Source organism: Salvia hispanica, chromosome 3 (genome assembly GCF_023119035.1).
Source record: "Salvia hispanica cultivar TCC Black 2014 chromosome 3, UniMelb_Shisp_WGS_1.0, whole genome shotgun sequence".
Classification (NCBI taxonomy): domain Eukaryota; kingdom Viridiplantae; phylum Streptophyta; class Magnoliopsida; order Lamiales; family Lamiaceae; genus Salvia; species Salvia hispanica.
Genome location: NC_062967.1, coordinates 45,986,913 through 46,005,724, shown reverse-complemented (window position 1 = coordinate 46,005,724; position 18,812 = coordinate 45,986,913). Strand labels below are relative to the sequence as shown.

The window sequence follows — 18,812 nt, the reverse complement described above, 5'->3', positions numbered from 1 at the left end:
AATTTTATGCATTCCCACTTCTCCAAACCATATTGTGCTACTTCTACTCCTATTAGCCCCATCAGCAATATGATCAAAAGATTCAAGTTCACGTTTTTGAAGACTTATTATTACAACTAATTAAGTATGATGAAACAAGTATTCAGATGTAATTGCAACATTTGCTGGCAATTAAATATAGATGATATCAGGCTATATATACTAGCTAACAAGTATTAAGGCCACATTCAAACACTTGCAATAGAAAGAGCAGAAATGTACAATTTGGTTTTCTAAAATTTGAATAAAACCTTATATGGTTCATCACTGCACAATTCCAACACAGAACTTATGTTTTCTATCTAACCTTCCTAGGTAAAAGGATTTAGAAGCAGCTCCAAATTTATACAACAAACATCAAATTTCAGGGCAAAATCAACACAAAAGGACAAGTTAAATGAATCATCATTAGAATTCAAAAGAGACAATAGCAACAATCTCAATGAGTTGTACAATTGAAAAAGCAGCAGCAGCAACTAGACTTAGAAATCACAAAATCATATAAGACCTCAATTGACAATTCACAGGAACAAAGTCCCCAGTCAGTCAACAATACATTGTTAAATGAAACATCAACTATCCCGCTAATAAAATGTTAAATACAAGCTTAAATTTCTCTCTTTTAATTTTCCATGTCCAATGGCAAGTGGTGTTACACTAATATCTAAGAAATGACATAAGTAATCTATCAAAACAAAACACTGAAACAACAAATTTTATGCATCCCCATTATCCCCCTCAGTAGATTCAAGTTCACATTTTAGATGACCTACTTCCTATTACAACTATGATGAAACAAGTACTCAGATTGTGACTGCAAACATTTGCTGGCTACACTTTAGCTATCATGGCCACATTCTAACGCTTGTGATAGAAAGGGCATAAAGTTACAATATGGCTTCCTAAAGTTCAAATAAAACCCCGGTTTCATCACTTAAGCACCATTCCAAAACAGAACTTATGCTTTCGATCTAAGCTTCCTAGATAAGGAATTCAGAGCAGCTCCAACAAGCATAAAATATAAGAGCAAAATCAACACAAAAACACAAGTTAAATGAATTATCCTTAGATTTGAAAAGAGATAATAGCAACAGTCTCAATCAGTTGTACAATTGAAAAAGTAGCAGAACAACTAGACTTAGAAATAGCAAAACCAAATTCCCACATCAGACCTCAACTGAGAATTCGCATGAACAAATTCCCCAATTAGTCATGCAAAGTGCCCAATATATCTTCATCTCTGAACAAATGATACCTGCATTCCACCCCAAACCAAAACTCAGTCAAAATACCCAAAAACGATCCTAAAAAGACACAATCTTGACCATAAAAGCTTACTCTTTTTCACCCAATTTCACTTGGGTGCCGCCGTATTCCGGCAAGAGAACGGTGTCGCCTTCTTTCACAGCAGTTGGGATATTATTCCCTGCTTTGTCGCGTAGCCCAGGTCCAACTGCAACCACTTTACCAGAGTTCAACTGCACACAATCACATCAAATCCCCCATCAGATACAAATCGAAATCAATGGATCCTGAAAAGAGAAACGGAGAAATCAATTAATTTAACACTACCTTGGATGATTTTTCAGGGAGGAGAATTCCGGCGGTGGTTTTGGACGGCTGAACAATTTTCTCCACGAGAACTCTGTTGAGAGTGGGGATCAGTCGCCTCGCTGCCATTGCTCAGAAACTGGATTTGGAGAGTGCAAAGCTTTGCAATTGCAAATGTGATAAAGGCAATAGGTATTTAGAGAGAGGCTACTAGTCCAAGGATGGTGGTAGAAGGTTCTCGACTTTCTTAAGCAAGGGGTTAGGGTTTAGGGTTTTGAGGAAAAGATTCTACCCTAATATTTAATTGCCATATTTTAAGAAATAAGAATTATAAGTGACTCAATATTCATACTAATTCACATATGCAATATGTATTAGTATCGTTTAATCCATATTAGTAGTATTATTTTTTTCATTTTACCCATGTAATTTAGTTCTAACACTTTGAAATGATTATTAATATCATTAATTTTATAATTTACACAAAAACTAACGTTTCATTTGTTCATTTAGTAACAAACTAAATGTATAAATTAAAATAAATAATCAATGTTTTAAAAATTTGACTGCCAAATGAACTAGTGAAACTATTAAATTACAGTTCAAATGGTTGGATCAATCGAATCCCTGTTGTAGGCTTATATTCATCAGCTCAATATGTTGTAGATTCAATGCAATAAAACCAGTTCATCAGCTCAATGACACTAATTAATCATTTATATCTTAAATCCTATCACCATTTAACTATTGTGTCAGATCACATCACTGCTACCAAAATACTACAAGGTAACGACCCCTCAATTCAACCATAAACTTATAGTTTTCTCTTTTTGATGGAACCATAAGCTCTATATACAGCTCTCCACTATTCTTCATAGGTGAACACCGTCAACTGCTGAATATTCGATCTTATTATGAGATCTCTTTCACTGATGTACGCAACAACAAACATATAGAGTTTACCAAAAACAGAAACACCACAAACTTGACCTCTAAATGTATAAATGAAAGCCAATAAGCTTACTACAAGAAGATTCCAACAAGATTTCATAATCACCAGCATCCGCCTTCGGCATAAAATTATTAATCATCAGTCATTCGACTCCATCTAGGAATTGAACGTGGAGTTTCAGAAGAACAAAGACGCAAACTGGTTATAAATGTTGTTTCACTTGGGTTTTGGCTGTGGAGTGTTAGCACATTTCCATGATATCTTATAAAGAGCTTCACCTTGTCTCCCTCCTGCCACTTCTTCAACGGGGACAGCTTCACAGATCTCTTTCAGATCATCGTCCGTCAGTTTCACATTCACAGAACCGACGTTCTCATGGAGATTCTTTATCTTAGTTGTTCCTAAACAAATCACAAGAGAAATAGAGGTATGAGATTTATTAGCTGAGCCTTTTCATATTTTTATTCAGTTTATACGAATATTGCAGCTGCTACTATAATTTCATAGAACCTTCATCTTAATGGAAGAAATTCAACTGATGTATGCTTTAGGCCTGTATTCATAATGGTTCATACCCTGCTACATGTTAAATCATGATGCACATGATAATAATAGCAGTAGTTGCAAGTTAAAATCATCATCTAAAGTTTTTATTATGCCTATATAGTTCTATCTAATGAATTGTTTCATTACAGGAAGTGCAAACAATATCACAGTAAGAGTCACTGACCAGGAATAGGAACTACATCAGCACCCTGATGAAGAACCCATGAAAGAGCAAGTTGGACTGGAGTACAGTCATGCTTCTTAGCCAATTCTTCTAGGCGATAGTAGATTGTCTTGTTCTTTTCCCAATTCTCCCCTGTAAACCTTGGGTGTGATTGCTAGTCAAAGAAAGTTACTGCAGTTAGTTAAGTTTACACAGCGATCAAGTAGGAAACTCGTTGTCGAAGACTGCAAGCGTACCAAGTAACTTTCTTGAGGTATGTTTTCCACAACTTTCTTCCCAGCAAAAAGCCCACGGCCAACTGGGCAGTATGGAACTATACCAATGCCAAGTTCCCTGCCATCCATTTTAAAGAGTAAAAAAATCATTACTCTTGAATCAGGTTATAAAAGTGAATTAGAGTAATAGAAGTTCTAAAATGAATACTACTAGTATAATGTTCATGCATGATTGATCCAAGCAAGTGCATATAACGTGAGATGCGTTCACTTTGTACGAGATGAGAATTGTTAATTTAAATGGTTATATTTGAACTGAACATCTATCCTACTGGAGTGCTTTATTCAATGATGATGGAAAAACCTGCAGAGAGGAATTATTTCTTCTTCGATTTCACGGGTCCAAAGTGAATATTCCATTTGTAATGCGGTAATGGGATGCACGGCATGTGCCCTTTTTATAGTGTCGGCATTAGCTTCAGACAGACCAATGTACTTAATTTTACCTTCTTCAACTAATTTTTTGAGTTCCTCCATCTGCAAATGTTAAGCCAAAAAAATGAAAAAAAAACAACAACAATACAACAGAATTGATATAGGATTACGTGAAAAAGACTTACTGTTTCCTCAATGGGTACAGTGGTGTCAATTCTATGTATGTAGTACAGATCAATGTAATCCACTTGGAGGCGCTTCAGGCTCGCTTCACAGCAAGAGCGGGCGTACTCGGGAGTACCTTTAACTAGAATCCCGGAGCTCGTAAATGCAAAAAAACCAAACTTTGTTGCTAGTTGGACTTTTTCCCGAGGCAGCTCCTTCAATGCCTGACAAGTTTGAGTTTTTAAGTGAATGCCCAGCTAGAATTGTATAGAAATTCTCCTTGGATATGATTTCTGTGCTTTGCATTTTTCTTTAATGGTTAAAGACAGAACACACTTACCACCAAGAAAGTGGTTCAGATTTGTACAAGTGAATCTCCTTGAAGGAAAATTGACAGAAATGTCTCTTTTATAAGGTGAATAGTTTTGGTTAAAGGCATCCCTGCTACAAGTAGTTCAGATTTGTACAACTGAACCTCCTTGAAGGAAAACTTATACATTTCACAAATTCAATGGAGATACCAGCTCACACTCGGTTTCTCACACTAGTGGTCTAATTGGTGGCTGAAAAGCTCTATTTGGATTGTACTGCTTGCAAGAAATTTATCAAAACCCAATGGTGCACAAACCAGGTGAAAGCTTACAATATTCTAAAACTCCACTTGCATTTTTTATCTACTTCAATAAATGATTTTATCCCTATAAACATTCTATTCTGGCTTCTGAATAGTTCCACAAAGCAGTTCAAGAAACTTGGTGGCATTATCAAGTTCAGAGAAATAATCAGCTTTTAGAAATTATATGTAGATGCTTGTACGCTATGGTTCCATGGTATTAGGAAAGTCAGGACAACCAAGAAACGAAAGACCCTGTTCGACTAAATGCAATAAGTCTAATATCATTCTAATGATAAAATGCTACGCCTGCTTTGTCCTCAACATTTCCTGGTGATGAATATTCACGAGGATTACCATGTCTTATGCTAGACTGATAGCAGAATAAGTGCTAAAAATATGGATAGTCAAGGTGCTAAACATATGGAATTTATATTAGACCACACTTATCAAAAGATCAAATGCTGTTGCATTTACGATTCTGTAGCAAGCACAATCATCCCATTTACTTATTTTCTATCTTCAAAGCGTAAGAAAGGAACTTGCAGTAATGCACTGATCATTTGGCGAGGATCAAGACAGTAAGCGTAAGAGTTACCTGCCCTATCACGTATTCGTTGGAATGGTCCTTCCCGTAAACATCAGCAGTGTCGAAGAAGGTAATGCCATTATTAAACGCCTCTTTGATTATTGCAATGCCATCTTCCACAGAAATAGGGGCATTGTAGAATCCAGTGAGCCCCATGCAACCATAACCCAATTTTGACACCTGAAGGAGGGAGAGATATGTCATGTCAGATCAAACGACAAATTGAAGAAGTGCAACTGCTCCAAACTAAACATTCCAACTTCTGTAACTAGCAAAATATACTTTCATCTCCGTCATCTTTTCGCAATAAGAAAAACACAAATCAGGCAAATTTGAATATCAATTGTTAATTGATCTAAACATCTCAGACCGCCATTGATAAGTGCTACCTCTACACATACTATTTGAAATTTTACACAGTTGTGAACTTCTACTGCAAACGTCAGAGGAGCATGAATCGAAAATCAAGCACATCTATGCACAAATTCAAAACTCCTAGAGTTCCTTACTCAAATGATGAAAATAGTGGAAGTCATGGATCAAATCAAAAGAGGACGATTAAGTTTAGGCGCGCAATATATTCACCTCAAGTCCTTGGTTTCCCAATTTGACTCTTTCCATAGCCATTGCTTCCAAATTTTATAATTAACTTCAAAATAGCAGGATATGAAAAATGAATTGCTGGAACTCAAACTAAGAGAGTTGCTTCAAAACAAGGATCTTCTCCACCTAACTCCTCCAACTACCATTTTCCTTTTTATCTTTTTCAGCTTTAGTTGAAAATGGAGCTCTGATTTTGTCAAGGTAATTTTGTTTGGGCCACATCTTCAGTTGGGCTCTCAATTTTTATTAGTTGTAATTTCAATCACTGTCAGGTGTTGTAACAATAAAGCAAATTGTCGTGGGCTTCATTTCAGATATAGTATGTTAATAAAATAATTATTTGCTTGTATTATTGTCCCAAGATAGCTGATTTGAGTTACTTTTTTTTGCCAAATACTTTTACTCTCTCTTTCTCTCTTAAAATTTATTTTTCTCGCCACTTTACACCTAAACATAAATTTCTTTAATCTTGTATCCATAAAAATGTCTTAACTACCTTGAGATACAATTTTGAATTCTGCAAAAAATTACTGAACTTTTTATCTTTTCAATGTTTACTAATGAGACCAAATCATAAAATACTATCACTATTACTTATTAAACACTTAAGATCTAGAACACAGCATGTGTCAACAATTTCACAAAATCGACAGCAAATAGGATTTGAGAGAGACTGTCAAATTATGATTGATGATCAAAATGAGAGTGAAACTGAAATGGAGAAAATATAAGTTAGACTGACTTAATTTGTCGAAAGTTTAGAGACAAGTTCATCTAAAATTTGAAACAATCAGCTATATATTATGGTTTTTAGAAGTTTCTCACTACTATTAATTACTCGTTTCAAGTATCCTAATCGACTTCTTTATAAATCACATATAAACATTGAAAATGATATACATATAGCAAAAAAAGTCAATGAAAATTTTAAATCATGTAGTACTCCATTTTCTTCTATAAAGAGTAGTATTAATTAAAAATCTAAACTGAACAATAAAAATGTGAGTCTTAGTACAATAAGATTAAGTTGGATAAACTCACACACACGACTAAGATTGAAAAATCGATACTACTGTATGATTTTTATTTTTTTAACAATATAATAATAGATCATTTTTTAAAATTAAATAATACTATAAAATCAGACAACCAATTAACCTCCGAACAAGTTCACTAACAAAATTGCGTAACAATCAAAGCTAGAGAAATTAATGCCTAGGTGCAAATGTCTCAAATTCAATTCATTCATCATACAGCCTTTAAATTTAAATTTATTTATTTATAAAAAAATAATTGCATAACAAACCATGACTTAAGATACAAAGCGGCCGACACGCACAAGTCACCGATATTCATATGACATACATTTATATTTCCTTTATTTCTCCTGACCCACCCAACAAAGAACCATTGGGTCTTGTTAAGTGAATATAAGGTCGAAATTAAGAAAAGAATATGCAATTCATAAGAGTGGTGCACACACAATTGGAATATTCTAAAGGCTAATCGTTGCACGTGTGGGCCTACACTTCCACAATAGATACTATTCGAGAAAATTATTATAGTGCACTTATTGAAAACGGAATCTTTTATTATAACCACTAGTATTATATTAGTGGTAGTATGGGAAATCAGAAGGTCAAATGCCTTTTAAAATGTAATTTTGTTACTCAAGTATTTTGTATGGAATCCCATCACTCTTGGATTGAATAATACTATAATTATGATGATGAGCTCGTGGTGTGTCTGTCATAATGGAATATAAAGTTCAAAATAGATTAAATAGACGAAGGAATTAGCGGTGCACCATAAGTTTTTTCTTTTTCTTTTTGAGATTAGATAGAGATCACAAGTTTTTAAAATAGTCGTTTTGTATACAAATAAACGACATCGTTTAACACATAGTCATGTACTACTTAATTTTATAGTTGTCATATCAGATAATTACTCAACAGTTTTCATCATGGAATAATTTTAAACAATGCCAAACTTCATAACTTTAAACTATAGTATCCACTAGAATTTTTCTAAGTTTCATGGTTATTACTAACAATTTGCCTTATATAATTATGTATGATTACATGCATGTGTAGAAAAAGTATTAGTATAGGTGATTTAAATAAATTGTGTACAGAAGAATAATTTAATAAATAGTTCTCTCTTTTTTTTGCTTGTAAATCATTATTCAGATAATAACAAATACACTAGGCGTTCATATTCAAGAGAAAAACAAATGAAATAGATATTATAACTAAATATAATATGCTGTGTTTCATTAACGCTCACTTCATATTTTTTACAGAAGACCTTGTGTGGTAAAAATATTGTTGCTCAGCCAACACTCAAATCTATAGGTTAAATACCTCTATAATTATCCAGGTAACAATAAAGTGGTCGTGCCGGAGTGGTTATCGGGCATGACTAGAAATCATGTGGGCTCTGCCCGCGCAGGTTCGAATCCTGCCGACCACGTTTTTTGCTTGTTCATGGCCATCAATATTTAGAATTACTAATTTTTTTTATGCAAAATATTTAATCATACAACAAACATATCTATAAATTTTTAATAGTGCCCTACCCTAAAAGTCAATGAATTGTCCCATTGAACATTAGTATTTCAGTATTTTTTTTGCAGATCAATATGTTTCTTCTCATTATATTTTGACTATATTAACAAAATATTACAAATTTCAAATCATATTATCATTAATTGGAGAACTATTATGTAGAACTGTCTCTCAACGTCTTCTGCTTTTCCTTGGTTTAGATCCGACGTCACACGTTAGGCGTTTAGTAGAGAGAAGTGCTACGAACCTCAATTTATGATTTGGTAAAATTATGGAAGATGGATTTCAATAATACCATAGGAAATATATTTTGTAGGAACAAATGAAAATTTAATGTAAGAACTAGATAGCATCTTGTTATGACCGAACACTTTGTAGAAGTCAAATATTAAAGTGCTTAGAAGAATGAAAAAAGGGTGAAAGATGAAAAAGGAAAAAAATGTTAATTACTTGTAATATTTAAAGATGAAAGTTCATGTTACTTGGCTTAATTTCAGAGAACCGCATAAGACGAAAATAATCAAACAAAGCAATTGGTCAGATTCCATATTTGTTAAATAATGCCTGAAATGAATATATATATGTAGGAAAGTTCAGATTTTTTTTTAAAGTTAAAGTTAAGATTTGTATTATTATCTTTCTTTTCTTTTCTTTTTTAAATTCTTTTTGGAGCCAAAATTGTTTGCAGACACGTATAGAGGATGGATGTTCTTGGAAGCTAACCTTCATTGGAATTCAATTTTGTTTTTGTCAAGAGGAAGAGATAGATAAAAGCAAATGTTGCATGGGAGTATAATTTTAAAATGTCATATTATTCCCCCTTTTTCTTCCCATCCACATCTACTTTGGAGAAATATATTCTCCACCCTTATATAATATCATTACATGCATTTTTTAGAAGAAATCATTTATACTCCATGTATTAGTATCTCTATTGTGATATGCATTAAATAATAAAATGCACTTACTATACTAATAAATGTCGAGATGTATTTGTGTCCGCAAGGTAACAAGCGCCCAACATATACAAAATGAAATACGAATACCTCTATTATGTAAGTTTTTTGGCGATGTTATAAAAATACTATTAAATGAATATTACTTCTGGGTCTTGTGGGTTATATTTGCAATTAATTGCACTCTATATGGTAGTACCCTCGCTCGATTTTTCGTCTTTTTTTTTTTCCAACTGTGCACTAACTTTCGAAAATCATAAAAAATGTGACCTTAATATTTCTTTACATTCGATTTCGTAAAAGCAAGTTTCTAGTTTCTTGCACAAATAACGTGACATGAGTAACATTTGATTTTTGGCCAAATAAATATTAGCTAGACCATCTTCAACCGTACTCCATAAATGAGTTTTGGTGTAAAAGGCATTCTCCAACAATATACTAAACTCAAACCCATTTTTGGTGTTTTTTATGAAACAACACCAAATATGGTGTTACTGCAAAAATTTTGTGAGACAAAAACTCAAAAATGGTGTAGATTTTGAATTTGGTGTAAATGGTGGAGTAAAACTACTTTTTGGTGTGACGTATGCTCAAAAATGAGTTTGAGTTTGGTGTAAATGGTTGGAGATGGTCTCAGCTTAGATGATCGATAGAATGGATTTTTTTTTTTGATAAAGGTAAAGTTATTTTTGATAACTGATTTCAGAAGTCAGGAGATATGAATTTGAAAAAATAGTGAAAAAATTATTAAAATTCATATCATGGTATTTCATGAAATTACGTGAAATTAACTACACTGTATAAATTTATGATTTTTACGAAGACTAAATATTTTTATTTTGGAGACCAATTAAATTATACTTCTCATACTTAGCATGTAACAATATAGGAGTACTACTAAAATCAATTATACAACATGTCTCTGTATTATATATATACACACACTGGGTTCTGCACCTTGACAACTTCAATTCAATAGCTCCACCTGCAGAGAGTACACCACCACCACCACCACCTTCATTCAACCAACAAACACACCACTCGAACTCGACCCAACAAGAAAATTAATGGAAGAAAACAGCGCCAACTTCACGGTGGCGATGCCGGTGGCGCTCCCCCCTCGCCGGAGCACCTTGGAGAAACTAAAACTGCGTCTGAAAGAGACGTTCTTCCCCGACGAGCCTCTCCGGCAGTTCAAAAATCAACCGTGGAAAAGTAGAGTCATATTAGGAGCACAGTACATATTCCCGGTGCTGGAATGGGCCCCTCAATACACCCTTCAACTCCTCAAATCCGACGTCGTTTCTGGTCTCACCATTGCTAGCCTCGCCATTCCTCAGGGAATAAGTTATGCGAAGCTGGCTAGTTTACCTCCAATTGTTGGACTTTGTAAGTAGTATTTTATTTTACTTAAGGTGACATTAATTTTATACTGTATTAAATGGAGTACGTTTTATTCACCACTCCAGATTCAAGTTTTGTGCCTCCATTAATATATGGTGTTCTTGGGAGTTCAAGAGATGTGGCAGTAGGTCCAGTTTCGATTGCTTCTATGATTATGGGCTCAATGCTGAGACAACAAGTTTCGCCTCTCAAAGACCCCATTTTATATCTCCAGCTCGCCTTTTCTTCCACTTTCTTTGCTGGCATCTTTCAAGCATCTTTAGGTTTTCTCAGGTTTGTATATTAATTACTCAATTTTTGGAAGCATATCGATCCCTCATAAATAAACTGCATATATTTAACCTTTCTGCTTCCAATTATAGGCTTGGATTTCTGATCGACTTTCTGTCAAAAGCAACCCTAATTGGATTCATGGCTGGTGCTGCAATTATTGTCTCTCTCCAGCAACTCAAGAGCCTTCTTGGCATCCAACACTTCACCACTAAAATGGCCATACTTCCTGTTTTGACTTCTGTCTTCCAAAACATCCATGAGGTCACCAATCTTTTTTTAAGTGCTTCACTATTTTTAATAAAATGTGTTATAAAAATAAAAAAGTAGTAGTACTACTATCATATGATAACCCTGATTAATATTAATTTGTGCTCCAGTATTAAAATTTGACACTATAAAAATTTATCCATCCCAAATACTCCTAGGTTAAACTGTTGATTTTAACCCTGAAAACAAAACATATCTTCAAAGGTAATTTGTCTGTTGCTAGATTCCTTTATCTCATTTATTCTACAAAAGAGCTATTCTAGTTGCAAAAAGTAATCAGCTGTTGCTATACTAATCATCCCCCCTCCATATCAAATTAATCGACGTATTATTATGTGGATTAATTTGTTCCTCACGATGGCACAAAATAAGCGGAATATTTATTTTAAAAATAGTGTTGAAATATCACCAATCGACATATGTTGTTGTGCACTCCACTCGTGTAAAAGTAGAATACTCGTATTTTGCCAACAAAACAAAAGCGGCATATTGATCAATACAGTTTTACACATGTTGACATTGACACGTTTGGCTTAAACGATTTAATTCTCTATTCATTATTCTATCGATAGATATTTATATAACGTTCACAAAATAGAACTCACTATAATATTTAAAATAAAGGATCCAAATCCACTATCATAGTATTAATTTCACTATATTGACTTTTTGTGGTATTTCCTTTTGTGGCAGTGGTCATGGCAAACGATATTGATGGGCATTTGCTTCTTGGTGTTTCTTCTCTTAGCAAGACATATCGTACGTATAAACTTAATTTATTTATATAAATATTTCTGATATTTAATTTCTATGCACTTTGAAAATTATCTTAAAAATCACAAATGTTAAAAATATGAAAAATGAAAAATTTAATGAATGCAGAGCACAAAAAGGCCAAAACTGTTCTGGGTATCAGCTTGTGCACCATTAGCATCGGTCATCCTCTCAACTCTGCTAGTTTTCGCTTTCCAAGCTCAAAACCATGGCATCACCGTTGTAAGTCTCTTTCTTTCCCTCTTTAGATCTTGATTAATTAGCGTATGATTTTGTTAATTAATTATCAGATCGGAAAGCTAGAAGAAGGACTAAACCCTCCGTCGTGGAACATGCTCCGTCTCCACGGCACCTGCCTCGGCCTCGTCGTCAAAACCGGCCTCGTCACCGGCATCATCTCCCTCACCGTAAACCACATCTTCTTTCTTCTTCTCTGACGAATAATCAAACAAACAGACGAGATCAATTGTTTTTAAATTTATGCAGGAAGGAATTGCAGTTGGAAGGACATTCGCCGCGCTGAAGAAGTACCAAGTGGACGGAAACAAGGAGATGATCGCGATCGGGATGATGAACATCGTCGGATCCTCCACCTCCTGCTACGTCACCACCGGCGCCTTCTCCAGATCCGCCGTCAACCACAACGCCGGCTGCAAAACCGCCCTCTCCAACGTCGTCATGGCCGTCACGGTGATGGTCACGCTCCTCTTCCTCATGCCGCTCTTCCACTACACCCCCAACCTCGTGCTCGGGGCCATCATCATCACCGCCGTCGTCGGCCTCATCGATCTCCCCGCCGCCGCTCACATCTGGAAGGTCGACAAGTTCGACTTCCTCGTCATGCTCTGCGCCTTCTTCGGCGTCCTCTTCGTCTCCGTCCAGGACGGCCTCGCCATCGCCGTGAGCATTGACAAATAGGACTACACAAATATTTTTATTTAATTTTCTTTTACATTAATTTGTTGTGTTTAATTAGGTGGGAGTATCTGTGTTGAAGATGGTGATGCAGGTAACGCGCCCTAAAATATTGGTGTTAGGAAATATAGGTGGTTCGGATTGTTATCGTGACGTGCATCACTACAGAGATGCAGCTGCTGTTCCTGGCTTCCTCATTTTGAGCGTTGCAGCTCCCATTAACTTTGTTAATGCTACTTATCTTAAGGAAAGGTAATTGTTCATTTATCTAATTTGGTTGCTAATTGTAACACTCTACTGCTACAACAACAAGGATTGATTTGTTTGGTTATTTTCTGTCAGGGTTTTGCGTTTGGTATGTGATGAAAATAGCAAAGAACTCAAGTTTGTGATTCTTGATTTATCAGGTGATTTGTAGACTAGTATGTTGATGTGCATGTTTAATGATTTTTTTTGTTAAAAGTTATTGTGAAAATGGTGTCAGGTGTGAGTGCAATCGACACGAATGGAGTGTCATTCTTCAGAGATATGAGGATGGCACTAGAAAATAAGAATCTAGAGGCAAGTCAAATAAATGTCTATATGTTGAATTGCAAAATAAATGTTGTTTAATTTTTTAAAAATAAAATAGTAGTGATGATGATCTGATCCATTCACAGCTTGTGTTGGTGAATCCACTTGGCGATGTGGTGGAAAAGTTGGAGCGAGGCGACGACGGCACAGCCTATTCTCTCTTCTTGAGTGTTGCCCAAGCAGTGGCTTCTCTTATGCAAACAATGAAATGATAAATAAACATGCCATCTGATCTTGTCTCAATAATCAATATCATGGCATTCGTCTTTTAATTTATGTTCCTTGTTTGAAGACTGGTGATAGCTTCATGATTCAGCAACTAATATGTAATATGTGCATAAAAGTCAAAACACAAGTTCCTTTGGGGAAATCCTTGAGTAAGAAAGCGACTACTTCTTTTTTATTGGGCTAATGTTTATACACTAAGGATGATCGTCGATCCACATTGGTATACGTCAAGTCGTCAACCGTCATTGTAAGATAACATCAATAATTATAGTACACGTTACTAAAAGAAAGATGACTCAATATTTTGGAACGAGTATATTCATAAAAAAATACTACTCCAGTGCATGTGTAAAATAAATGTTAGATATATCCAAGACAAGTGTGGGAGACCAATCCTTCCATACATATAGATCGTACTTAATTTCATAGTTCAATAGGTGCTTGTAAAATTTAAGTAATTCAATAAATATTTCTTCTGATATACTGAGCAACTTTTATTTGCCTTTTCCAAGAGAATCACATATAGTCATATATAGTGATTACAATTCTTAACCTATTAAGTTGCGTTTCATTAAATATTTTTTACTACAAAGGGGTTGAATATATAAATTTTTCATATTATAAAGGATACTCGTAAATGCAGTTGAAAATTTCCTTATACACAAAAATTTACATAGCTAAATTAGGGTGTTGTAACAACGTCCATTATAATTTTAATATTAAATGACACAAAATTTAGTGCATACATTAGTAAGAGCAAAAAATGAATAATTTGTGCATACAAAGTAAAATAAAAAATAACTTTATTAATGGAAGATGTATTTGTATTTTGTACTAATACACATGTGAATCCAATCGATCGACATGCAAATTTTTAATTCTGATGCAATATTATTATTATAGTCCATAAATAATAAAACTAAGAAGAAATAATAGTTTCGTGTTTGAGAAAATAGGGTAAATCAATTGATTTGAATTGAAGAATGTTGATGGTGAGAAAAGGGGGTGGGAATTGAATAGATAAATAGAAGCAGGACTTAATTGTGGAAAATCTGTACAGAGCAAAGAAACCATGGGAAAGGGCAAAGAAACCGACCATGAATTGAGCTCCAAGAAATATGGAGTCCCTCTCTACGGCGCCGCCTGGGTCCCATCTTCCGCCCTTCCAGCTAAATCAGATTCCCAAACTCCTTCCAAACCACTCGTTTTCCTAGCCGGAGGCGGCGGGGACGGCCACAGCGGGATACCAAATGCCCTCCTCCTCTCCGCCTTTGATCCCGATTCCAGCTCCCTCTCTGATCAGCCGGTCAGACATTTCGCCATTTCAATTTAATATTCCTCGAATCGTGATTCCTTCGTTCACATATGTTTCTAGTAATTCGAGCTCTTCCTTTACAGATTTATTTTCTGGCACAATTTTTTCGATCTGATCCTTTTGTAAGATGGAACTATGAAAAACCAAGGGGGTTTTATCTGCAATTGCTGAAAACAGTAGATTTTACTCTCGTGCATTGTGGGTAGGCTAGATGATGCCCTATTCTCATGATTGTATCGTATGCAATAAAGGAGAAAGATTTAAAAGTGTTAATTATGTTGTTTTCTTGAGTTTGATATTCCTTTGTTTCACCATGTGTATTGTTTAAGGTGGCAAAACTTGGAACTGGTAGTGATCTTCCCTACAGAATTGCTGTTCATCCCGGAGGAGATGGCGTTATTTGTTCATTTCCAAAAAACTGCAAGTATGTTCAATCTCTTTTATGCTAATGAAGTACTAACGCTTATGTCGGTGCTTTGGATTCAAATGCAAAATTGCAAAGTTTTTTACATCACTTCTTCGCTTTTCCATGAATTATTGTTGAGACTTTTAATGAGTTTACATTCATTGGTTCATCTCTCAGATTGTTTGAATGGGATTCGGAGAGGAGCACGGATGACCAAAGTTTAAGTTTGAAATCATCAGAGAAATTACTTGAGCCTTTGGAAGAGGAAGATGTTGTACAACAATTAGCGCTGACCTTTAACAGTGAGGGAACTTTACTTGCTGCTGGCGATGAGGTAAAGAATTATAGATCACCATAGTTTCATGAATGTGATTAAGACTTAAAAAGAAAAATTGCTAACAATATTAAAGTGGAAAAGAAACATTGTTTAACCTTAAGGATGGAAGTATGTGATATGGTTTTTGAAAGAGTTGCTACCTCTCAACAATTGATCTTTATTGGAGTACATATCCACAAAGTCCAATCAATATTAGTACTATCCAGAGCCTGCAAAATTTAAGATGGATTTCCTTTTTTAAAGTCCGATAAAAAGGTGGCTTGAAACAAGATCTATATATCTATGGACTATGTAAGACACTAATGATGATCTAGTTACTGCTTCCTTGGTCACAAGGCTGGCCTTTTTTTTTTGTTTTGAATAAGATTTCATTCAGCACAGCTGGACTTCTTTTTTTCTTTTGTTTTTTCCCTGTCACTGTAATTTTATCTGGCATTATTGTCTGGATGAGATTATCGCATGTGATTGAATGGATTGTACACCCATTCATGTTTAACATAGTCAATGACACAGTGAATTTGAAGCCTCTGCGCATACTAGCAGGTTTAATATTTTTTGGCATTGTAGAATCATTTAAAAAATAGAACTGCATGTATGTTCTTATTATCTGACACTTGTGCAATACAGGATGGTAAATTAAAGGTTTTCAAGTGGCCAACCATGGAAACTCTTCTCAGTGAGGCTACTGGTCATTCTTCCGTGAAAGATTTAGATTTCAGGTTCTCTGTAAATTGCATCATATAGCACATTTTGTGGCTGAATAATAGGAAGCAGGTTGTTACCTAAAAAGTAGAGATTTTGTTTCTGATACTTTGGTTGTTCGATGCAGCCCTGATGGAAAGTTTCTTGCCTCTGTTGGTGGTAGTGGCCCAGGAAGGATTTGGGATGTTGAATCATCATCATCTAGAGCTTCTCTACCAAAGGAAAATGTAAGGGCATTCTCAAAATGTTTGGGCATGGCTAATTATATATTCTGCTAAATAACAAAAATGTTTAGCTTGCTGTAATTTTATTGCAAAGAATCCCAAACATTTTGAGCAATGGTTGGCTGCTTCAGAAGAAAATATTGATTGAGAAAAACAGAACACGGGCAGTTAAAGCATATTGGTGTACTAGGAATAGTGGATATATTTGGTTGTGTATGTGGATAGAAAGTAGAGGAGAACATTTTCCTCCACAAGATCATTTGGTGATGGGCCTTTGTTTGGGCAAGTTTCTTCTCATTATAACATAATTGGTTTGTCTGTTCTTTCTCTTCCTGCCACAACTCCTTTGTAGAGACTAGAATGCACTGTCGATATAAACTCAGTGCTTTCAGCCACAAACAAAAATGGATGTGTCTGTTTTCTATATAAGACCACTTAAATTTGCTCAACTGCAGGGTGAGATTTTTGGTTTTTGTCGGTTTTCACGCAGTACTGACACAGATCAGGTTCTGTATACAACGACAGTGCGAGGTTTGTATCTTCTAGTACATTCATGTATCTATGAAAAAGGACATGTTAATTTAGTGCTTACCATGTCTTGCTAAATAGATAAAGGTGGTAGTATCGTAAAGTGGAACCCAACTTCGTGGAAAAGGATAAGTTCAGCATATGTCTCCCGGGATCCAATTTCTGCTTTTAATGTATCACCTGATGGGAAGCTCCTTGCTATGTAAGAATATGATGATTGGCATGGCCTTGTCTTCTCTCATTCATGAAAATAAACTGTTTTTAAGATTTAGAAGACGAAGAATGATGCACTCTCATCATTATAAAATCTGATAAAGATTCTTAAAATAGTGATAACATTTTAAGGTGCTACTATTAGTTAGCATAGTCATGGATCCTGTTGTTTGACTTTGGCGTCTCCAACTGATAATAATGCAGAGGAACAATTCAAGGGGACATTCTGATTATAAGTTCTGCTAACATGCGGGTACAAACTGTTACCAAGAAAGCTCATCTAGGCCTTGTAACCGCATTAGCATTCGCACCAGATTCAAGGTTATCAAGTCTTGTACATCTCGTTGTAACATTTTGTTAGTTTTGCAATCTTAGTATACAACTATAAATTAGTACTGATTTATTTTGTTGACAGGGCTCTTGTGTCTGCATCCCTAGATTCAAGTTCAAGGGTGACATTGATCAAGGATGTGAAGAAAGGTGGTGGTATGTACTCTTCTCCTCTTATATGTTTGACATACTAAGATTATCTATTACTGGAGTCACCATTATTAGTTTGCTTAAATAGCTGATCGCAATGCATAAACGATATATTACTATCATATATCCTTAGATATTACGTATTGCTCAACTCTGTTTAAGCATACAAGTCTGGATCTATGATAGGCTAAATTTTTTTCTAGGAAATTATATTGTTTGAACTGTAACTAGGCCATCTAACAAATTCTTCAGTCAATGAATTCAAGCATTGGAATACAATCACAACTTCTACGGTTTATACTTGTATCATGCATCAGCTTCTCCACAAGTAGATAGTATGAAGTGTGAAGACAGTTATTTGATTTATCAGTTTCTTGATATTTTATTTTTTATACCTGCTTATCATTTCTTATAATTTGCAGGCATAAACTTATGGATCATTCTATTCTTCATTTTACTAGCGGTAGCACTATATTATGCCAAAGACAGTGGATATTTATCTCTGGAGCAACTTAAATACATAAATCGCTAAGCCACCATTTGTTGATGGGGGAAGACAGATTCCGGATTTACATACTATTTGCTTCTTTTGTGTTTTTACAAATTCATATCAAAAATCGGGATACTTTTTGTATGTAGTAGAATGAGTGAATGTACCATTGTTATGTTTAACCCAGTTTTGCTACGTTTACCAGTGGATGGATTATCATATAATTAGTTTCTTTTGATGAGCATTTTGTAACCTGTTGCTGACCAAG

The 18,812-nt window shown here is 34.9% G+C and overlaps 4 protein-coding genes and 1 non-coding gene across 5 annotated transcripts; 3 read left to right on the top strand and 2 right to left on the bottom strand.

Annotated features, from left to right (window-relative positions):
• Window positions 1-1,089: 1,089 nt before the first annotated feature.
• LOC125213244 (10 kDa chaperonin, mitochondrial-like) lies at window positions 1,090-1,841 on the bottom strand. Its single transcript, XM_048113675.1, has 3 exons — window positions 1,612-1,841; window positions 1,378-1,517; window positions 1,090-1,294 (listed from the first exon to the last, which is right to left on the bottom strand). The coding sequence occupies exons 1-3, from the start codon at window positions 1,717-1,719 to the stop codon at window positions 1,246-1,248; spliced, it is 297 nt and encodes a 98-aa protein (XP_047969632.1). The 5' UTR covers window positions 1,720-1,841; the 3' UTR covers window positions 1,090-1,245.
• A 642-nt stretch (window positions 1,842-2,483) lies between these two features.
• On the bottom strand, window positions 2,484-6,075 carry LOC125210937 (perakine reductase-like). The gene is made up of 7 exons (XM_048110584.1): window positions 5,875-6,075; window positions 5,299-5,469; window positions 4,108-4,311; window positions 3,852-4,024; window positions 3,509-3,605; window positions 3,273-3,426; window positions 2,484-2,943 (listed from the first exon to the last, which is right to left on the bottom strand). Exons 1-7 carry the CDS (start codon window positions 5,914-5,916, stop codon window positions 2,759-2,761), a joined length of 1,026 nt encoding a protein of 341 aa, XP_047966541.1. The 5' UTR covers window positions 5,917-6,075; the 3' UTR covers window positions 2,484-2,758.
• Window positions 6,076-8,282: 2,207 nt separating this feature from the next.
• TRNAS-AGA lies at window positions 8,283-8,364 on the top strand. Its single transcript has one exon. It is a non-coding gene; the product is annotated as a tRNA-Ser (tRNA).
• A 2,009-nt stretch (window positions 8,365-10,373) lies between these two features.
• Window positions 10,374-14,024, top strand: LOC125212237 (probable sulfate transporter 3.3). Its single transcript, XM_048112339.1, has 11 exons — window positions 10,374-10,804; window positions 10,885-11,092; window positions 11,182-11,353; window positions 12,053-12,118; window positions 12,242-12,355; window positions 12,424-12,540; window positions 12,620-13,033; window positions 13,110-13,300; window positions 13,391-13,455; window positions 13,533-13,609; window positions 13,708-14,024. The coding sequence occupies exons 1-11, from the start codon at window positions 10,483-10,485 to the stop codon at window positions 13,831-13,833; spliced, it is 1,872 nt and encodes a 623-aa protein (XP_047968296.1). The 5' UTR covers window positions 10,374-10,482; the 3' UTR covers window positions 13,834-14,024.
• An 850-nt stretch (window positions 14,025-14,874) lies between these two features.
• Window positions 14,875-18,788, top strand: LOC125209384 (SEC12-like protein 2). The gene is made up of 10 exons (XM_048108979.1): window positions 14,875-15,155; window positions 15,494-15,588; window positions 15,748-15,904; window positions 16,535-16,626; window positions 16,737-16,836; window positions 17,289-17,364; window positions 17,443-17,563; window positions 17,779-17,895; window positions 17,990-18,060; window positions 18,477-18,788. The coding sequence occupies exons 1-10, from the start codon at window positions 14,922-14,924 to the stop codon at window positions 18,584-18,586; spliced, it is 1,173 nt and encodes a 390-aa protein (XP_047964936.1). The 5' UTR covers window positions 14,875-14,921; the 3' UTR covers window positions 18,587-18,788.
• Window positions 18,789-18,812: the final 24 nt, after the last annotated feature.